General features: G+C 37.9%; 1 protein-coding gene and 1 long non-coding RNA gene across 2 annotated transcripts in view; both read left to right on the top strand.

Moving 5' to 3' along the window:
* Positions 1-11,862, top strand: part of Ccnl1 (cyclin L1) — a gene marked incomplete in the record, with an annotated part of 13,139 nt that extends 1,277 nt beyond the window's left edge. The window contains 9 exon segments of the mRNA XM_013518630.1: positions 260-369; positions 5,820-5,940; positions 7,388-7,452; positions 9,162-9,261; positions 9,370-9,474; positions 9,564-9,705; positions 10,110-10,221; positions 10,300-10,398; positions 11,072-11,862. Coding sequence (XP_013374084.1) covers positions 260-369; positions 5,820-5,940; positions 7,388-7,452; positions 9,162-9,261; positions 9,370-9,474; positions 9,564-9,705; positions 10,110-10,221; positions 10,300-10,398; positions 11,072-11,420 — 1,203 coding nt within the window.
* Positions 11,863-12,565: 703 nt separating this feature from the next.
* Positions 12,566-18,328, top strand: part of LOC106149532 — a 37,141-nt gene continuing 31,378 nt past the window's right edge. The window contains exon 1 of the long non-coding RNA XR_001235785.1: positions 12,566-12,997. This is a non-coding gene — a long non-coding RNA (uncharacterized LOC106149532). The remainder of the gene's footprint in view (positions 12,998-18,328) is intronic.

Below are 18,328 nucleotides of genomic sequence, written 5' to 3'. Positions count from 1 at the left end.
CCTGGTTGGAGCCGGGGAGCTCGCCTCGGTTGTGTGCCGAAGCTCCCGGGTAAAGGGAGCTGCCCTGCCGGGCGCGGCGGCCCGGGGCGGCGGCGGCGGAGGCTCGCTGTGCGCTCGAGGCCGGCTGCGCTCTGTAGCGAGGCCCTGTCCCAGAACAGGACAAAGAAGTTGCTTACGCTTTGAAGGGAGGAGTTTCGTGATTGTATTTTGTAGCTCAGTAGCGTTACAATTCTTTTTGTCCGTTTGTGGGTTCTTTCAGATTGTTGCCATGGCCTGCATTAATCTTGCATCAAAAATCGAAGAAGCACCTAGAAGAATAAGAGACGTGATTAATGTGTTTCATCACCTCCGCCAGTTAAGAGGAAAAAGGTAAGATTGGCATTATTAAACGTAACAATCTTGCTCTGCTGTACTGTGCACCAGTCATCAAAACGTTTTTTCTCTCCAGTTAGCATGGATGCTAAAGAAAACCTTCTAAATAAGGTTTTAAAATTCGTATAGGGGAAACTGATACTGAAATTAATTTGGAAAAGCCCCATTAACCAGCTGTGCAGAGTTTATGGAGGAAGTTGCATTTGCGGATAATCTTAACAGTGCTGTGAAGCCAACCATTGGCTTGAGATTAAACAGGAAAGGGGATACGTTTGGCTCAAGTGTGAGTGTATTCTGTAAGTTTACATTTCCCCTCCCCTCTAGAAGACTAAAGGCTGGATGTTTACACACTGTAGTCAAGTTGATACTGTGGCAAAGTTGTGTAGATTGTTTTTCCACCTGAGGTCCCAGTTAATTCTTTGTGAATTGAGATTGGCTTATGTTAAGAGTACTATATGACATTTAACTACGGCATGATATTGGCTCTGAAAGGACGGCAGGATGATAAAGTTTGAAGTCAAGGGGATTAAACAGGTATTATGTTTTGGTCAGATCCAGTCCCAGTGAGTGGGTGAGAAAAATAACTTACAAGATTGTTTTCAGAGTTAGCCCACGTATTTAATCTTGTAAAAAAGAAACCGAGTATGTTTTAGGGGTTGTGATAATCTGGTAACTTTATGTGGATCTGTGTGTTTATCTGAGGCAGTATCAAAAAGGTTGTGGAAGGATAGCCATGGTGTGGATTAGCTTTTCTGTTGTTTGTGAGGGACTGTAGTGATGGTAGACAAACTGGTACTGACTGTAAAGGGATTTAGAAAGTGATCGTAAGATTGGGGGATTGGGTGTTGAGTGCCAAATTAGTATTCTGCCTAAGTAGTGGTACTGGCAGAGTCGGTAAGTTGGCAGTCATGGGACTACTGAGAGAAGCAAATAGTGAAGTAACTTTGAAATGATTAGCCTATTCAGAGTTTGAAGCGTTGCTATCTAAATGCTGTTTCACAGCATTTTCTAGTCTCTTACCTACTTTTTCTCACCCATCTTGTCTCCTCTGTTCAGGAACAGAGTAGTTTTTATTTCATGTTAAAGGATCTTTAGTTTTTTGGTCGGAAATCATTGAGAGATGGGAAGATTTTGATTTGGTATTTGGCATGGTCTGAGTTGATTTGTATTTAGGCGTGTGACTGATTTTCTTCAAGGTGTTTTAAAACAGAAGAACAGTAATGTAGGTCTTGTAAAGGAAGCATTATAGTTTTCTGGTGGTCTTTGAATCATTAAGCTAGCTGTTATATCACTTGGTTTTTTTTTGTTTTTTTTTTAATTTCCCTTTTCCTCCTAGATCTAAGTTTTCTTCCTTCATGTCAGGATAAGGTCTTCTGAACTGTAAAAAGCCTTGGAATTTAAAATAATCCCATTTAACTGTGTCCGATGTAACAGTGCATTTTTTTTTTTGGTCATTACAGAAATTGATTTCATAGCATGAAATTTAAAAGGACTTTTTAATTGCATGGAAGCTCCTTCTTTTTTAAAAAAGCTGGATGTAAAAGTGTTTCTGTGCATATTACAAGTTTACTCAGACGTGTAACTTGTATATGTTATTAACTTCAACTCTTTTTTCCCTTGCAACCGACTATACAGCGACCAGCTACATTTACCAAAGCCTGGGTGATGTGGAGTGGTACATAGAGATGAAGCTGTCGTCATGGCAACAGTGAGTGAAGTATCGAAAATCCCCAAGGAGAAGCCAGTGCTCTGAGAATAGGTCACTGGAATCGGGGACTAACAGGTTGGCCACTGGTGAACCATTTAGAAAAACTCCTGTTTCTTGTTATAAGCTTTTGTCTTTGCTGTCCAAGTTATTAGAACTGTAGTTTTGTTTTGTTTTTTTTTTCAGCATAGGTTAATGTTATTAGAAAATATCATTGATACTGTATTTGGGGTACGCATATCAGTTAGTCTCTGTTTGTTTTAACCCAATATGTGCATGAACTTTATTGTTTGACCTTGAAAATGTTAGTAGTAAATAAGACCCGTAGCCTTTGTCAGTGTCTTGGAGTCTTGATTGACTACACAGTAAAATCACCAGGGGACGATTTTAAAGTACCGATGCCTAGGCTTGCACTGTGTTAGTAGGTCTGTCCCCTTTTGGTTTTTGTAGTTTGATAATTGTCTTTAAAGTTCAAAATAAGTGGCTGAATTTAAAGGAAAGGTTGCTTTTTTCCGTCTCTAGTTTCGGGTATAATTTACATTTTTCTGTGTAACATTCTCAATGGTAAAGGATTTTTTTGTTGTTTTTAAGGAGCCCAGGTTTATACTTCAAAGATTTGTTTAAAACGTTCGAAGATTGGCTTAACTGCTCTTATTGGTGACTGTGTTGTGGTATGTTTAGTGTACTGGAGATCCACAAGAGTTGGGAAGATCTTAAGTGATGGTATTTAGTCCAGTAACTACCTGCAGTTTATTTCTGTGGCTATTCTATACACGTGACTTCGAGTTGAAACACTTTTAAAAGAGTTTCTACTTCTTCTGAAGTAGGTATTACAGATTTCTGTGTATTCTATTCATATGATTTACCTGGTTTTAATAGTCTCTTGAGTTTCAGAGTCTGTTCTGTAACATAAATGAGAGTAGCCGTGTTTGGCCCTCCTAATTCTAAATTTTTTTAATTGAATTATATTTCAGTCAGATTGGTCATATTAAAGAAAAGCAGCCACTAGATAAGTTTTTAATAACCAAAGACCAAGATTTCCTAAGATTCGGAAACTGTTCTTATGTAAGTTAATCTGAAAAGTCTGACAAAAAAAGTTTAAGCAGAGGAGGAGTTGATAGTTTTGATTCTAAATCATTCTTGAGTTTCCTTGAAGCCATGGAAAAGGACTCCCCCTACCTCAAGAATTTTAACTGCTCCTCCTTAAATCATTTATTGACCTGCAACATTTACCTTACACTGTAGCAAGATTTAAGTGAATGTAATGTGTTGCTACAAAAGTACTAACAAATACTTTGTCACATAAATAACTAGAGTATTAAGTTTTTTCCTGCACAGTTGCTTAGTGCTGATCTATGTATTCTTGTCTCTGATACACAGTAATTTTTACAAGGCATTTGTAAATTTTGTATTCTTTTCAGCTGCTTTTGATTTGTGAAGTAAAAGAAATTCTAAACGAAGTGATGCTATCAGTTTTTATAGCCACAAGTTAACATTAAAACTGTAGGTAGTGGCAGGATTAAGCAACAAGTTGAACCTTTAGTTTTATACTATCATTGTGGGCTTTGTTTCCTCAGTCTGTTTTGAAGTCATTGAGATTGTAATATGCAAGAATTAGGGCACCAGTTAAAACAAAGTAGATGGAAAATGGTTTAAGCAGAATTGAGTAGTGGGTCTGACTTGGCACCACGTGGTAACCGTAAGTCAAACAAGTGTTAGCAGCCTAATTCAAAGGGTAAATGAATTTTACCACCATTTGAAGGCAATACTGAAAGCAGGATTCTTAGTAAAAACTACAGATAACTTTGATCAGCATAATGGAGGAAAATATGACAGAACTTCTGCTTTTCATAAAATTACATAGAGATTTCAGTGGTGCCATTTACTGTCTGGATTGCAGGGGGTTAGGAGTTAAGAAGTGGTATGCAGCTGTAACAGTGGAGGTTCTCTCTTAGTTACAGTTGAAGAACCATAACTATCAATTATGTGATAGACATTAAAGAGTCTGAAGTGGAAATGATTTGTTTCAGATTTCTTGTGATAATGTGAAAACTTGAAAAATCATAAACTTTAAGATCTTTGGACTATGTTTTCATGTGTGTTGGATGCTCTCATACGAATTTTTTAAGTACTTTATAGCCTATGTTGTGATAAAATGGCTTAATTATTTTAGTAGCAGCCTGTTCCCCAAATGGGTGGCCTTACTCTGTACATCTTTTATAGCTATAATAGCAATTGAATTTATTGAAAGCCATTTTTCAGCATTAAGTAATAACTGTCTTGCTAGTTTTGTCTTTCTAGTTCTCCAAACTTTTAATGTAACTTGAAAAAGGCGTAGAATATTTAGCAGCAAGCCTCATTAGTATATTCACTGTAATTCAGGTGAGAAAATGAGGCAAATACATGCTTGGTGATTTTTGTTGGAGGAGGGCTTGCGCTTGTGTCACCAGAGGGGATAGTTAATATAACTCATTTCGTATTTTGTTTGTTTTCTGGTACCGGGAATCAAACTCACGACCTCACGCTTGCCAGGCAGGCGCTGTGCTGCTGAGCTAAATCCCCAGCCCCCTCAGTATTTTTTCTTAACCTTCTTTAAATAGATTTTTGTTTTTAAAATATGAAGTTACATTTTTCTGGAACAGACACTAAATGCTCAGAATGACTATGTATCTTTTTAAAAAGTTGTATTCTGCCCAGAGCAAAAACAAATCTCTTGGGGGCTGGGGATTTAGCTCAGCAGCACAGCGCCTGCCTGGCAAGCGCAAGGTCACGTGAGTTCGATTACTGGTACCGGAAAAAACCAAAAAAAAAAAAAAAAAACAAAACCAAATCTCTTGGCTAAAAATGACTGTGGGGGAAAATATTTCAGTGTTCTACCCATATACTTACCATGTAGTCAGTGTTTTGATAAAAATGTAGTTTTTGTTGGCTGGATCCAAGAATGGATCAAAGGACATGGTAAATTTCATAGGCTTAATGAGTCCCATTCCTTAACATTTCCTTCTAAAAACCAGCGCTAAGTTGTGAAGACATAAGTCTTTTAGTGTGAATGGTAGGTTTTTCTATCAAAATACAAATCCACAGGAATGGCATCATTTCTGTGTGCTATTTAATATTTGTATGGTAGAGGAACTTCGGAAGTTACTGAAATTTAGTCTGGCTCAGAGATCTTGAATGTGTTCTGTCTTGTTCTTTCAGTATGATCTTTTGTTCTCTTTTGCATTGTGTACTAAGTTGCCTGTGATTACACCTCTGATCAAATTTAGGCGTGGGTCTCATAGATCAGTAGGTTTTGAAACTGATTTGTAAGATACATTTCATTTGATAATTTTTAGTCTTTAGGTTTCAGGTTGTTTTGTTTTGTTTGGACAGAGATTAAAACAGTTGGGTTAAATAAATTGCTTTCTTGGACCATGTTAATTTTGTCATTGGAAAGTGTTGATTGAACCTGCTGGAGTTTGGTGATGTCATGTTAAAGTACCTTAGTCGAAGATCACAAATCAAGGGTAAATTAAGGCTATTGGAGTGATTTCTGCTGTAGGGTTGTTAGTTCCAGTCTAGATGTATATATTTAATTAGCATAACTTGGACAGCACAAGATTAATGCTTTAACTTGTTTGCAGGAGTTTAAAAAAGCTGGTTTCTGTTGCCAATAGTTGGTTGGAAGGGAAAATGGAGATTCCACACATAAAATTTTTTGGATGTGCAAAACAGTTTTGATTTTATTTCTTACAAACTGTAGGACTCCAAGCCCCTTGATTCTTGATCAGAACTACATTAACACCAAAAACCAAGTTATCAAGGCAGAGAGGAGGGTGCTAAAGGAGTTGGGATTTTGTGTTCATGTCAAGCATCCTCATAAGGTGAGTTGTAGAATATACAAAATTATATTTCGTATTAGGGTTTTCCCTAAAATTCTATTGTACTTGAGTTTATATTTTTATTTATATATGTATACGTTATATGTATTTGAGCATTAACGGTTTTAAAACATTCCTAGCCAGGCATGATAGTGTTATCCCAGCACTAGGGAGGCTGAAACAGGAGGATTGCCACAAATTTGAGGCCTGTCTGAACTACGTAGTGAAACTCTGTCTCAGAACCCAATAAAAAATAAAAAGAATTATTTTGGACATTGAAAGTAATCAGTAAAATGGAAGTCAGTACATAAGTTCAAATGCTCACTCTTAATTATGTGCTTCTGTGGTTAAATTGCAATTTTCCCATCTGAAATACTAGGTGGTGGAATACTTCATTGTGAGGAATAAATATGTGGCTCCAGAAGTACTTGGTGCACTGAGAGAATGCTGAAGTATTTAAACCATAGTTGCTTACTTTTATTAATACTAAACAATTGATAGGTTTTCCCCAGCTTTCCTTGGTTTCTATGTTATCATTATAAACAGTGGCTCAGTGGTTTGCTAGAGTTGGGTGCTTGGATCCAAGACTGTCGGGAATAAAAGCTTATCTCTGTTAACTGTGACACTGGCAGCTCTCTCTCCCTCATTTTTCACTATTAAACTTGTAGAATAGGAATGTTGGTAAGAAAGATACGTGATAAAGTTATTTATGTGTAATTTGTCATACGTCAGTGTGATAAGTTTCCTTTTTTGGGGGGGCAGTTTCCGGTACCGGGAACCGAACTCACGACCTTGCGCTTGCCAGGCAGGTGCTGTGCCGCTGAACTAAATCTCTAGCCCCTATGTGATAAGTTTCATTGCAGATTATTTACTACAATATTTGGGTTTACCATAACAGAAAAAAAATATGGCTTCTGTAACTTTAAAAAAAATACTATCTCTGTAGGATTTTCAGAGCATGTGAAATGTGCTTTGATAAATTAGATAAAATAATCTAGCACAGTGCCCTTTACATAGTAAAGTCTGTAAAGCAATTTTATTTATTTCTGTACTGGAATAATAAATAAATAAAAGCAAGGCTTTGACACATGCTAGCCAAGCATTCTACCTAATGTTGAGTACATTCACATTCACCTAATGTTGAGTACGTTCTACCTAATGTTGAGTACATTCACAGCCCCATTTTTGGGGTTTTGTTTGTTTGAGTGGATTGTGCTTTTTTTTTTTTTCCTCTACAATTTTGGAACACTTTTAAAAGTAATTTTTATTTAACATAGTAACATAATAACCCGCATTGAATCTCAAGTGTCTTGTAGGTTGATGTGTATTACCTGTTTGGTTTACAGAAGAACTAGAGCTTGTATCTAGCATTTTTAGTTTATATATTGATGTCTGTGAGCAAGAACCACCATTGTGCTAAATTGAGTTTTCTTTTTCCTTTGTCCTTCAGATCATTGTTATGTATTTACAAGTCTTAGAATGTGAACGTAATCAAACCCTGGTTCAAACTGCCTGGTAAGTTGCTTTTTTTGCATTTTACTTCTAGCCAGGAAAACAGAAGCAGAAATAAAGTAAGTTTCATTTTCTTTTTCCAAAATAATGAGATAAGTTTGGGGTTTCTTTTTTTTTAATTTAACCATAAGGTAAATAATGCTTATTTCTGCTTCCTGTTTTCTTGGCTTGACTAATTACTTTTAATGGAGAACTCAATTTAACTTTGTTCTTTTTTCTACTCTTTAATTAAAGGGTAGTCCATGATGGTAAGTCATAGAACTCTGCCCTCTGCACTTCAGCCCATGACCTCAGGATGGCCTGATTGGCTGCCCTGCTCTCCAGCCAATCCAGTGCAAGCTCTCATCCGAGATTCACTGAAGTGGTCCATATCCATCTGGCAGCATCTTCTAGTTCTGTCGGGGTGTCAAAAGGATTTGTATATTTGCTTCTAGAAGTAACTATTCAACATGCCTATGTATTTAATGTATACCTGTAACTATCAAAATGAATAGTTCATTTTTGATAAATTTGTTTGTCCAGCCATTATAAATTAAATGTTTTTTTTTTTTTAATTAGGAGTTTAGCTAAATTTCTATATATAGTATATGTAGCATGAATTCAGTCAAAGAGGCTACAGCCTGCATCTTTAAATGGGTTCCAGTGCCCTTGCTGGGTTAATTTACAGTTGCTGTGCTGTTGCAGACAATAATACAGTAAGACTTCATTTTTCAAGAAGTTAATATGACTTGAATGCTCTTGAACTTGGACCTTTGAGATGCAGATGTGTGTTTTGAAGTGCTGGCTGTGGTCAAGCAAGGAGATTGTGGCTCAGCCACAGCTCTATTTCATAAGCTGTTGATGTGCAAGACTTAATTTTAACTTTTATGTTCTGGACTTTTCTGGCGAAACGGCTTTTTTTATGACTGCCATGCATCTTTTGGACTCCATAAATACTTAGTAATATCACAAAAATCTTTACTCCATTTATAAAATGCATGACTTTTTGATGTGTTCTATACAACAGAGTTTAGTAGTTTTCATGGTAAGGACTTTTAAGAAATAATTCATTTCATTTCAGCCTAAATAATTTGTGGATTTTTAGTTTAGGAATATTCGTGGGGAGGGCTCATTAAAAATTCCAACAGTTTATTAATTGATATAGTTTATTGCTGTTGTTTATACTGCAAAAAAGGTACGTAAACAAGATGATTGTGTATTTTTATTGCTTTTCACTTCGCTACCTAGACTTTTCTCAAGCAGCTTAGTTTTCTTAATAAAGTCTTACAGAAAGTGCTCTTTTACCCGTCACCGTTATTTTGAGTTTTTGAAAGAACTTGGTTGGCACTGCTTTTCATTATGGATAAAGGAGAGATGGTCAGTAATTAATGGCTTGAAGTATTATTGGAGTGGTTTATCATTTCTGAAAATAGTCATGTCAGAAGTGACTTAGAAAGCATTGCTTATTACAGAAACACATTAAAGGGTAGCATGGATAAGCTGATTTATTTAAAGGGGCTTTGGTCATATAGGGGACAACTAAATGGTTCTAGAATTACAGTCTTACTAACTTTCTTGAGTTGAGAATTGTTATGTGCTATGAGAATTGTTATGAGGATATGAATATAAGAGAAGAAAAAAGAATAAAGTAGATTGAGTCTCCAAATTTATTTAAGCTTCAGAAGAACTGGTTGGTTTACATACACAAAGCTTATAGTTGAAATGTTTTTCAGGAATTATATGAATGACAGTCTTCGAACCAATGTTTTTGTTCGCTTTCAACCAGAGACTATAGCATGTGCTTGCATCTACCTTGCAGCTAGAGCACTTCAGGTGGGTTTATGTAGCCTGTTTTGTGCTGTGGGTTAAATCCTAAGAGTTGTCAGCAGTTCCAGTAAAACTAGCAATGATATAATCTAAAATTCTCTCTCCGTGGCTTAGATTCCATTGCCAACGCGGCCCCATTGGTTTCTTCTTTTTGGTACTACAGAAGAGGAGATCCAGGAAATCTGTATAGAGACGCTTAGGCTTTATACCAGAAAAAAGGTACTAGTTTTTCTCAGTTAGTACTAATATTGTCAGTGCCAAGAAACTAAACACTGCTAAAGGGTACTAACTTAATTTTCCTTCAACAGCCTAATTATGAACTGCTGGAAAAAGAAGTAGAAAAAAGAAAAGTAGCCTTGCAGGAAGCCAAATTAAAAGCAAAGGGATTGAATCCTGATGGAACTCCTGCCCTTTCAACACTTGGTGGATTTTCTCCAGCCTCTAAACCATGTAAGATAAATTCAGAATAGAAATTACCTGGGGGCACTGAAACTTTCGACATGTTCTATACAACAGATTTTAGTAGTTTTCTTAGGTAAGAACTTTCCAGAAATAATGCATTTCATTTCAACCTAAATAACTTGTGTGTTTTTAGTTTAGGGATATTCCTGGGAGGGCTCATTGAAAAGTTTCCTCATTGGAAAGGTTCAGCGTGTATCAGTTCTTTAGAAACAGTTGCATTAAAAAAAAAAAAAAGAAAAGAAAAAGCAGTTATGAAAAGAAAACAGTCACTGTTTTCTTTCCTAGCCCTCAGCTGAAGGTGACACTTGGAACTACTTTGAGTTGCAGTTAGAAACTTGTAACCCTTTCTTAAATCTAGTAGTTAACATGTTTATTGTTATGTCTTTCAAAAGCATCACCAAGAGAAGTAAAGGCTGAAGAGAAGTCTCCAGTCTCTATCAGTGTGAAGACAGTCAAAAAAGAACCTGAGGATAGACAGCAGGCTTCCAAAAGCCCTTACAATGGGTAAGTATTCTTGACTAAGAAAACTAATTTGAAGACTCTTGTTTTTAAGTATTAACCAAAATACTTTGCTTTTTGAAGTGTAAGAAAAGACAGCAAGAGAAGTAGAAATAGTAGAAGTGCAAGTCGGTCAAGGTCGAGAACACGATCGCGTTCTAGATCACATACTCCAAGAAGACAGTAAGTACATGATTCCTTAGGGAAAGCAGTCTTATTTGGAATCTGTAAAGGTTATTGCTCTTACTGAAAAGATTGGGCTGAGCCCATTTTAAAAATCAGGCTTGGGTTAGGCTTTTAAGCATAAAATATATTATAGAAATGAGCTTGGGGATATGTTCTAGATGTGTGTTTGTTCGTGGGTAGTGTACCATAATGACATTCTGTATTCTTTGTTTTTTGGAGCAGTACAGAGGCTGCCCACAAAGTACTATATAAAAATATATAATGTCCTGTTTATACTGTGAACGTATTCCTATTCAGTTTCAATTAGAAAGTGTCACTATTTAAAATGTCTTAATAACCAGTAAGGTTAACCAAAGCCAAAGAATCGTCCCTCGTCAGTTTTATAATTAGATTGTAGATTCCTTGTGGCTCTTAAACCATGTGAAGCTAGCATAGGCTCTAGGATACTTTGTAAAAATTGCTAATTTCTCCCTTTGGAAAGCAGAGTACATTTCTAATACATTAATAGGCTTCAGTGAGATGATTGAGGGATGGGAAGATTCAGAAAAGTTTTTAGTTTCTGACTTGTCCTTGAGTTAGCCAGTGTTTTAAACGTGTTCATGAACAACAACTAATAATAATCTGTTCCCTGTAGAAACTAAATCTAAACCTCAAATTTTTATTATCTAAGTTACAATAATAGGCGGAGTCGATCTGGAACATACAGCTCAAGATCAAGAAGCAGGTCCCGCAGTCACAGTGCAAGCCCTCGAAGACATCATAATCATGGTTCTCCTCACCTTAAGGCCAAGCATGCCAGAGATGATTTAAAAAGTTCAAATAGACATGGTCATAAAAGGAAAAAATCCCGTTCTCGATCTCAGAGCAAGTCTCGGGATCACTCAGATGCCGCCAAGAAACACAGGCATGAAAGGGGACATCACAGGGACAGGCGTGAAAGATCTCGGTCTTTTGAGAGGTCCCACAAAGGCAAGCACCATGGTGGCAGTCGCTCAGGACACGGCAGGCACAGGCGCTGACTTTCTTCCTTGGAGCCTGCATCACTTCCTGGTTTTACGTATCTGCAGTATGATGTATGGACTCACAAACCATTAAGAGCAAACTGATTAGGATTTGATTTCTTAAAACCCTCTAGGTCTCTACAAACACTGAGGACATTTTCTTTTGAAAAAACTATGTTAAATTTTTTTGCACATTGAAATGCCCTAGCAGTATCTAATTGAAAACCATGGTCAGGTTCAATTGTACTTTATTATAGTTGTGTATCGTTTATTGCTATACAAACTGGAGCGTGAATTCTGTACAAATGTATCTTATTTTTATACAGATAAAAATTGCAGACATTGTTCTATTTAAGTGGTTATTTGTTTAAATGATGGTGAATACTTTCTTAACACTGGTTTGTCTGCATGTGTAAAAGATTTTTACAAGGAAATAAAATGCAAATCTTGTTTTTCTAAACTGCTTCAAATATCTTATTTAAATAAATTATTAAAAAGCAAATTTTTACAGTAAAATGGCTGCACTAATTTTCTGACACAGCATATTTTTCTTACCCACCTTCGTTATAGGTGTATTAAAGTAATAGGGGTTACTAAAGTAATTCTTCGCTACGTGTGGCGTGCCTGTAATCCCAGCAACTCTGGTGGCTGAGGCAGGAGAGTTTAAAGCCAGCCAGTTTAAAATTTAGTGAGACCCTCTCAATGAAAAGGGCTGGGGATCTACCTTAGTGATAGAGGCCTTGTCTAGTATGGGCAAAGCACTGTTTTTAGCTCCCAGTACTGCAAAACAGTTTTGTCTATATTTGGAGCTATTAAGCAGCCTTAACTACATGTATGAGGAAAAGCAGGTGAGGGTGGCCTAGTAATGTAGCTTTAAATGTTAACCTTGTACTTCTAAAACCTAATTTACACTTGAATCATACCAGAAGGTAATTTAAGTTAGGTGTAAGTACTATTTCTACAGTAAACTGCCCCATTAAACCAAAATTAGCAACATAAGTGAAAGTAAGGCCCAATCATTGAGCTTTAACTTTTTTTTCTTGTCTTTTTGAGACAGGTTCTTACTGCAGTTCAGGCTGGCCTTGAGCTCACTTTGTAGCCCAGGTGGCCTCAGACTCAAAATATGATCCTGCCTCAGCCACCTGAGTGCTGGGGTTACTAATGTGTGCCACCATGCCCAGCTACATTTTTTTGGTATAATTTAGATACTTAGTGATTTTATCTGGGATGGAAGAGTTTAATAATAAAGTGAGGTTCCTAATCCTGCACGGGTGATGCAGGAACAACTGCAAAAAGATGAAAAAGCCAAGACTCATACCCAAGTGCGTCAGGCGACGTGGAAAGGGGTTTCCCCCAGCAGACATAAATTTAGGTATCTTAATGAGTTTGATTATAGTAACATTAAATTTTCTGTTAGTTTTTTCGCCTGCTTACATTACTTACCTTGTCCATTAGACTTGGCTCCAAATGAGTTGCAGTTTCAAAGCATCAGATAAATTCACAGAGGAGGATTTATTGCCATAAGGAAGCTTCTGAAGAGGTTTCGAAAGGACTATCAAGTTTTCACCAGTAGCAGGCAGTGGGTCTGGAAAAAGGTACCTCTACAAGACAACTTTAAAGGAGTCAAGACTTACTTGTTATTTAGATAGAAAAGTGTCTGGGGCTGGGTATGGTGGTGCACACCTGTAGTCCTAGCACTTGGAAGGCTGAGGCAAGAGCATCTCCCATTAGTTCCTGGCCAGCCTAAGTTCAAGGTCAGCCTGAGCTGCATAGTGAGATCCTGTCTCCAAAAAAAAAAAAGTGCTGTGCTACTTAGGTCAGTTGTATTTCCAACGGTAAAAACTAATGTGGTGTATGCCGGTAGTCTTTGCACTCTGAAAAACCTAAGGCAGGGGGATTTTAAGTTTGAACCTAGCCTGGGCAATTTAGTGAATTGATGACTCCCTGTGTCAAAAAACTGACATAGCTTGAATTAGTAACTCATGCTAACTTGATAATTCATTAGGACTGACTTCGATATGACCTCATACTTAAAAGTTTGTATTTTAGCAAGTAATTTTCTAGTAAACATGGCGTTTCATATTTCTGAGCTGCAGATTGATACTTCTGAAGAATTTTAATTGCTTCTAAACTATTTTAGAAGATTGGCTGTGAAGAAAGGCAGATGTCAACAGAGGTCCTGTCAGCAAATTAATCTTGGATTGTCAGTGTCTAAGTCTGCTTGGATAGAGAACTCGGTGAGGGTTGTCTGTAAAGCTGGAAAGTTGGGCAGTGTACACCTGCCTGTCGGGTGATACTTGTATGTTAAAGGCGTTTCTAAGAGTTGGCTTTGCATGCTCGACAAGTATGTCTTTCAGTCTAATTTTTTATTTCTTGTGTTTTCGAAGTTCTGGTTGAGTTTACAACCTTGTGCTACTCTTCTGTTTATGTTTTGTGAGACGGTATCTCCATGTGTGAAGTGATCCTCTTGCCTGAGCCTCCTGAGTGCTGGGATTAGTGTTGTATACCACACTGCTTAGCTTCTATCTCTATTTTAAAACATTTACTTAACAATATGCAGGCTGAGGATGTAGCCCAGTGGTGTAGTAGGACTTGCCTAGCTTGCACAAGGCCCTAGGTTCCATCCCCAGCACCACCAACCAAAAAACCTACATTTTCAAATTTCCGGGACATTTCAAACAGGAGAGAATGGAATACCTAGTCTAGTCCTATACCTATCAGAATAATGAATGGATCAATTTGTGGTCAGCCAGCCTTGTTTATAACCTATGAATTCACCACTGCTCGCCTTTACTTGGAAGAAAATTGCACACAAGTGTTTTCATACCTCATCAATCTAAAAAGTAAGGACTTTTAAAATAACCCCACTACTTCTATTATAGAAGTTAACACTACAAAGTATCCATGTTTACTTAACTATTTCTAATCCTTTGTTTTTATAATTGGCTTATTCAAACAGAGTTCCTACATGCCGCTCTGGCTTTAATCACAGATTTGCCATATTTTTTAATTTACTGAAACGGGGTCAGAGTCTAAGGAATTTTCCATACTCTAGGTTTGCTTACGGTAGGACAACATTTTTCTGTATTGTTTTTCTTGTAAACTTGACAACTGTTGAGCCTTGGTCAGATTCAGGTTAGGGGACCTTAATCTTTCCCCTCTGGAGACTAAACCCAATTCCTCTTGCGTGCTAGGCAAGTGCCCTATCACTAAGCAGTTTACCTACTTAGTCTCTTGTTTTGTTTTGTTTTGTTTTGAATTGGCCTGAAATTCAGAAGTGTTCTGTAAAGAGCCTTATACTGTGTGTGATTCCAGAAGTAGTGCTAGGTTTCTGCCTCATTTACATGGTATTTTATTGAGTTCCCAATTCTGGTTTATTTTGTTGTTGTTATACTCAGGATGTAACCCAGGACGTTGTTCATGCTAGACAAGACTCCACCACAGATCTGCACCCTCATCTACGGTCTCACTGAGTTGCCCGGGCTGATTTCAAATTGGAAATCATCATGCCTCCGTTCCCAAATAGCTGGAGCTATAGCTGTGTGCCATCACACCCATCTTTGAGTTCCCAGTTTTTTTTGGTTTACTCTTTGGTTTTTCTGAAACAGTCTCACATGTAGTTTAGGCTACTCTTGAACTCACTGGCTCAGGCTGGCCTTGAACACAGAGTAATCCTCTTGCGTTCCGGATGCTGGGGTGACAGGCGTGCGCCACCACACCCTGCCTTGAATTCCCAGTTCTTAATTTTTTGGTGCTTGCAGCCTTGGTGTGTTCGTTGTGTGTGTCTGTTCTATCTTACCTTTTTCCCCGCTGCAGCCATAAATCATCTTAATGTAAATAACTTGTCCTAATGATTCTAGCTTCTCATCTGAGTTTCTTGTTTTTATAGAATACTGGTCATCTTTTATAATTTGGATTTTTACTCTAAAGGACCAGTAGCATTCTCAACTGCTTTCTCATTTTAAAACAAAGCAAACATAAAATGGCCACAGATCAAGCACCCCTAGCCTGAAACTTGAAATGATTTAGAATCTCACAACTTTTTGAAGCTGATACGGTATCACTAATCTAATGGTTCAGTGTACATAAAACATGCACAAAATTATTAAAAATATGTAAAACTTACTTAAAGATTGTGGACCATGTACGTGAAACACGAGTTTCATGTTTAGATTTGGTTCCTAATCTGAAAATATTCCATTGTGTATGTGTACATATTCCAGAGTCTGAAAATACCTGAAACTGTTCCGGTTCCAATCATTTCAGGTAAGGGATATGCGGTCTGCTCTTCACTGAAGTCCTGTTTTGCTTTAATAGCTTCATATATTAGCATCAAGAATCTTTTTTATTTAAACACTGAGTTTGCATGAACGTTTTCCAAAAGCAAGAGAATCTTATATTTATTTGGTCTAAGAGTGGTACTGGGGACTGAACTCAGGGCCTTACACATGCTACCCAGGCACACAAAATTACATCGTTAGTCCCTTTTTTTTGAGACGAGGTCTTGCTAAATTGTCCAGGCTGTCCTCAAACTTGTGATCTTCCTGCCTTGGCCTCCCAGAGTGCTAGGGTCACAGGTGTGTACTACCATACCTGGCAGCAAAGGTTTTTTTAAGGTAACATTTTAAAAAATCAATTTTAAAGCACGGCATGCTAAGAGGGCTTACTTTAGCTGGAGACACGGAGAATGCACACAAAGTTTGATAAGTAAACCACTCTCCCCCTTGTGAAAATCCCCTTGTATCCACAGGAGCCATCTATGATAGGAAGGTGAATGAATTTACATACTACTGATTCTGTGACACTTAGACACTGTTGTCTACATTCGTGCTCTCCTGTCTCTCAGCCTTAAACATTTATCCAGCTGCATTTCCATGAATGTGTGTGTTCCTTCTATAAAAGTAAGAGTAGGTGTTTGAAGCTCATGGCCTTAGCAGCCAGGGGTAGCAGACTGGGGGGACCTGGGCCAAATCTTGGCCTGCACATGTATTTGACTTGGTATGTTTTAAATGAACTAGCAGCCAGAAACTAAAAGCCTGTTTAGCTCAGAGGGAAGCTTGTGTGGGAAACAGAACATCGGAGCAGACAGTAGAGATTATGGAGTCACTGCCTGCGTGCAGTGCCTAGCCAGCATTCGCTAACTGACCTTTACACCAAGCCACTCTAGGCTTTTCTTGTCCCATCTGTAAAAGGTTAGTAATTGAACCTACTGTGCTCAGGTATTGTGCGAGTTGAAGGAAATGTATATAATGCACTCAACAGTGTTAGGTGTGAGGTTCACTGAATTTTACTATAGTTACCAACACTTGAGAGGTTTGTGGATGCCAGACTAAGGTATTATTGTTTTAAACAGGGAAGTTGTATTATTTTTCTATGGCTGCTCCCTAGAAAACTACCACACACCTGGTAGCATAAAGCAATACATCTCTTGATAGTTTAGGAGTCTTAGAAGTCTGAAATCAAGGTGATAGCAAAATCATGCTCCTTCTGAAAGCTTCTTACCTTGTGGTGGCTTCTGGAAATCCTGGTGTTTTTTTTTGTTTTTTGGGTTTTTTTGTCTTTTTGAGACAGGTTCTCACTGCAGTTCAGGCTGGCCTCGAGCTCACTTTGTAGTCCAGGCTGATCTTGAACTCACAGCAATCCTCCTGCCTCAGCTGCCCAAGTGCTGGGATTACAGGCAGGCACCGCCATGCCCAGCCGTAATCCTTGTGTTCTTTGACTTGTAGTTGCATCACTCATTTTGGCCTGTCTTCCCGTGGTCGTCTAGTGAGGATTCCAGGGTCTAGCACAGTGTAATGAAACCGTGGCACGGGTGTTACTCACTTTTTCTTTTAAAACAAAATATATTAATGTAGAGTTGTTTTTTTCTAAACTAAGACCTCAGTACTGTATTCAAAAAAAAAAGTGTTGGCACTTTGTGGTAGATAAGTGGGTTTTGGGTTGCAGTTTGGCACTTGGTCTCTGAAAGGTCTACATCCAGTATGGTATCATACTAACCAGTCTGTAGACTCTATTTCCAAGTAAGGTCACATTCAGGTTCTAGGTGGACATGAATTTGGGGGACACTTCATCCCACTATAATGACGTAAGAAAAACATATTAATGATCAAAGAAACTGAAATGAACATTTAATTTCTTTTTTTAAATTTTGAAATTCGTTTTTGATACCGGGAATTGAACTCAGGACCTTGCACTTGCCAGGCAGGTGCATATGCTGCTGAACTCGATCCTTGGCCCTAAAATAATTTTAGATTTACAAAAAGTGGCAAAGATACAAAGACCTGTATGTCCTTCATCCAGATTCTACAAATACTAACATTGTACCACATGGAGGTTCCATGCTATGTAGTATCTTTTTTTCTTGTGAGTTGCTGTCATGAGGCTCTTACCTGTAAGTGCTTCAGTGTGTTTTCCTCATATCCATAATATAGTTATCAAAATCTGGAGTTTACGATATGGACCGATACTGCAGTACATTGACCTGATTCACCTCTTGCCAGGTTTTCTGCGAATGCCCCATTTTCTGGAATGCCCACGATCCAACCTATGTATCATATCTCTTTAGTCTCCTTTCATCTGGACTGATCTTTGATCTGTCTTCGCTTTCATGACTTGGCATTTTAAATTTAAAAAAATACTATTTAACCCAAGGAGAGCTGAGCTATATCCCCAGCCTGTTATCATGGTGGTTATTATCATTATTGTTGTGCTGGAGTGGAACCCACAACCTTTGTGCTGAGCTACATTCCCAGTCCTTTTTCTGCTTTTTATTTGGAGACAAGGTCATCTAGCCAGGTCACTGAGCCTCCCTGGATGTCCTCAGACTCGCATTTCTCTATCTTTGGTATCTGGAGTAGTTGGGATCACAGGCAAGGGCCGCTGCATCTGGCTGTAGATTTTTATTTTTAATTGACACAGTGATTGCA

Source organism: Chinchilla lanigera, unplaced genomic scaffold (assembly GCF_000276665.1).
Source record: "Chinchilla lanigera isolate Chin_1 unplaced genomic scaffold, ChiLan1.0 scaffold00047, whole genome shotgun sequence".
Classification (NCBI taxonomy): domain Eukaryota; kingdom Metazoa; phylum Chordata; class Mammalia; order Rodentia; family Chinchillidae; genus Chinchilla; species Chinchilla lanigera.
The sequence above is the reverse complement of the archived record's forward strand: the minus strand, read 5'-3'. Positions and strand labels throughout refer to the sequence as shown.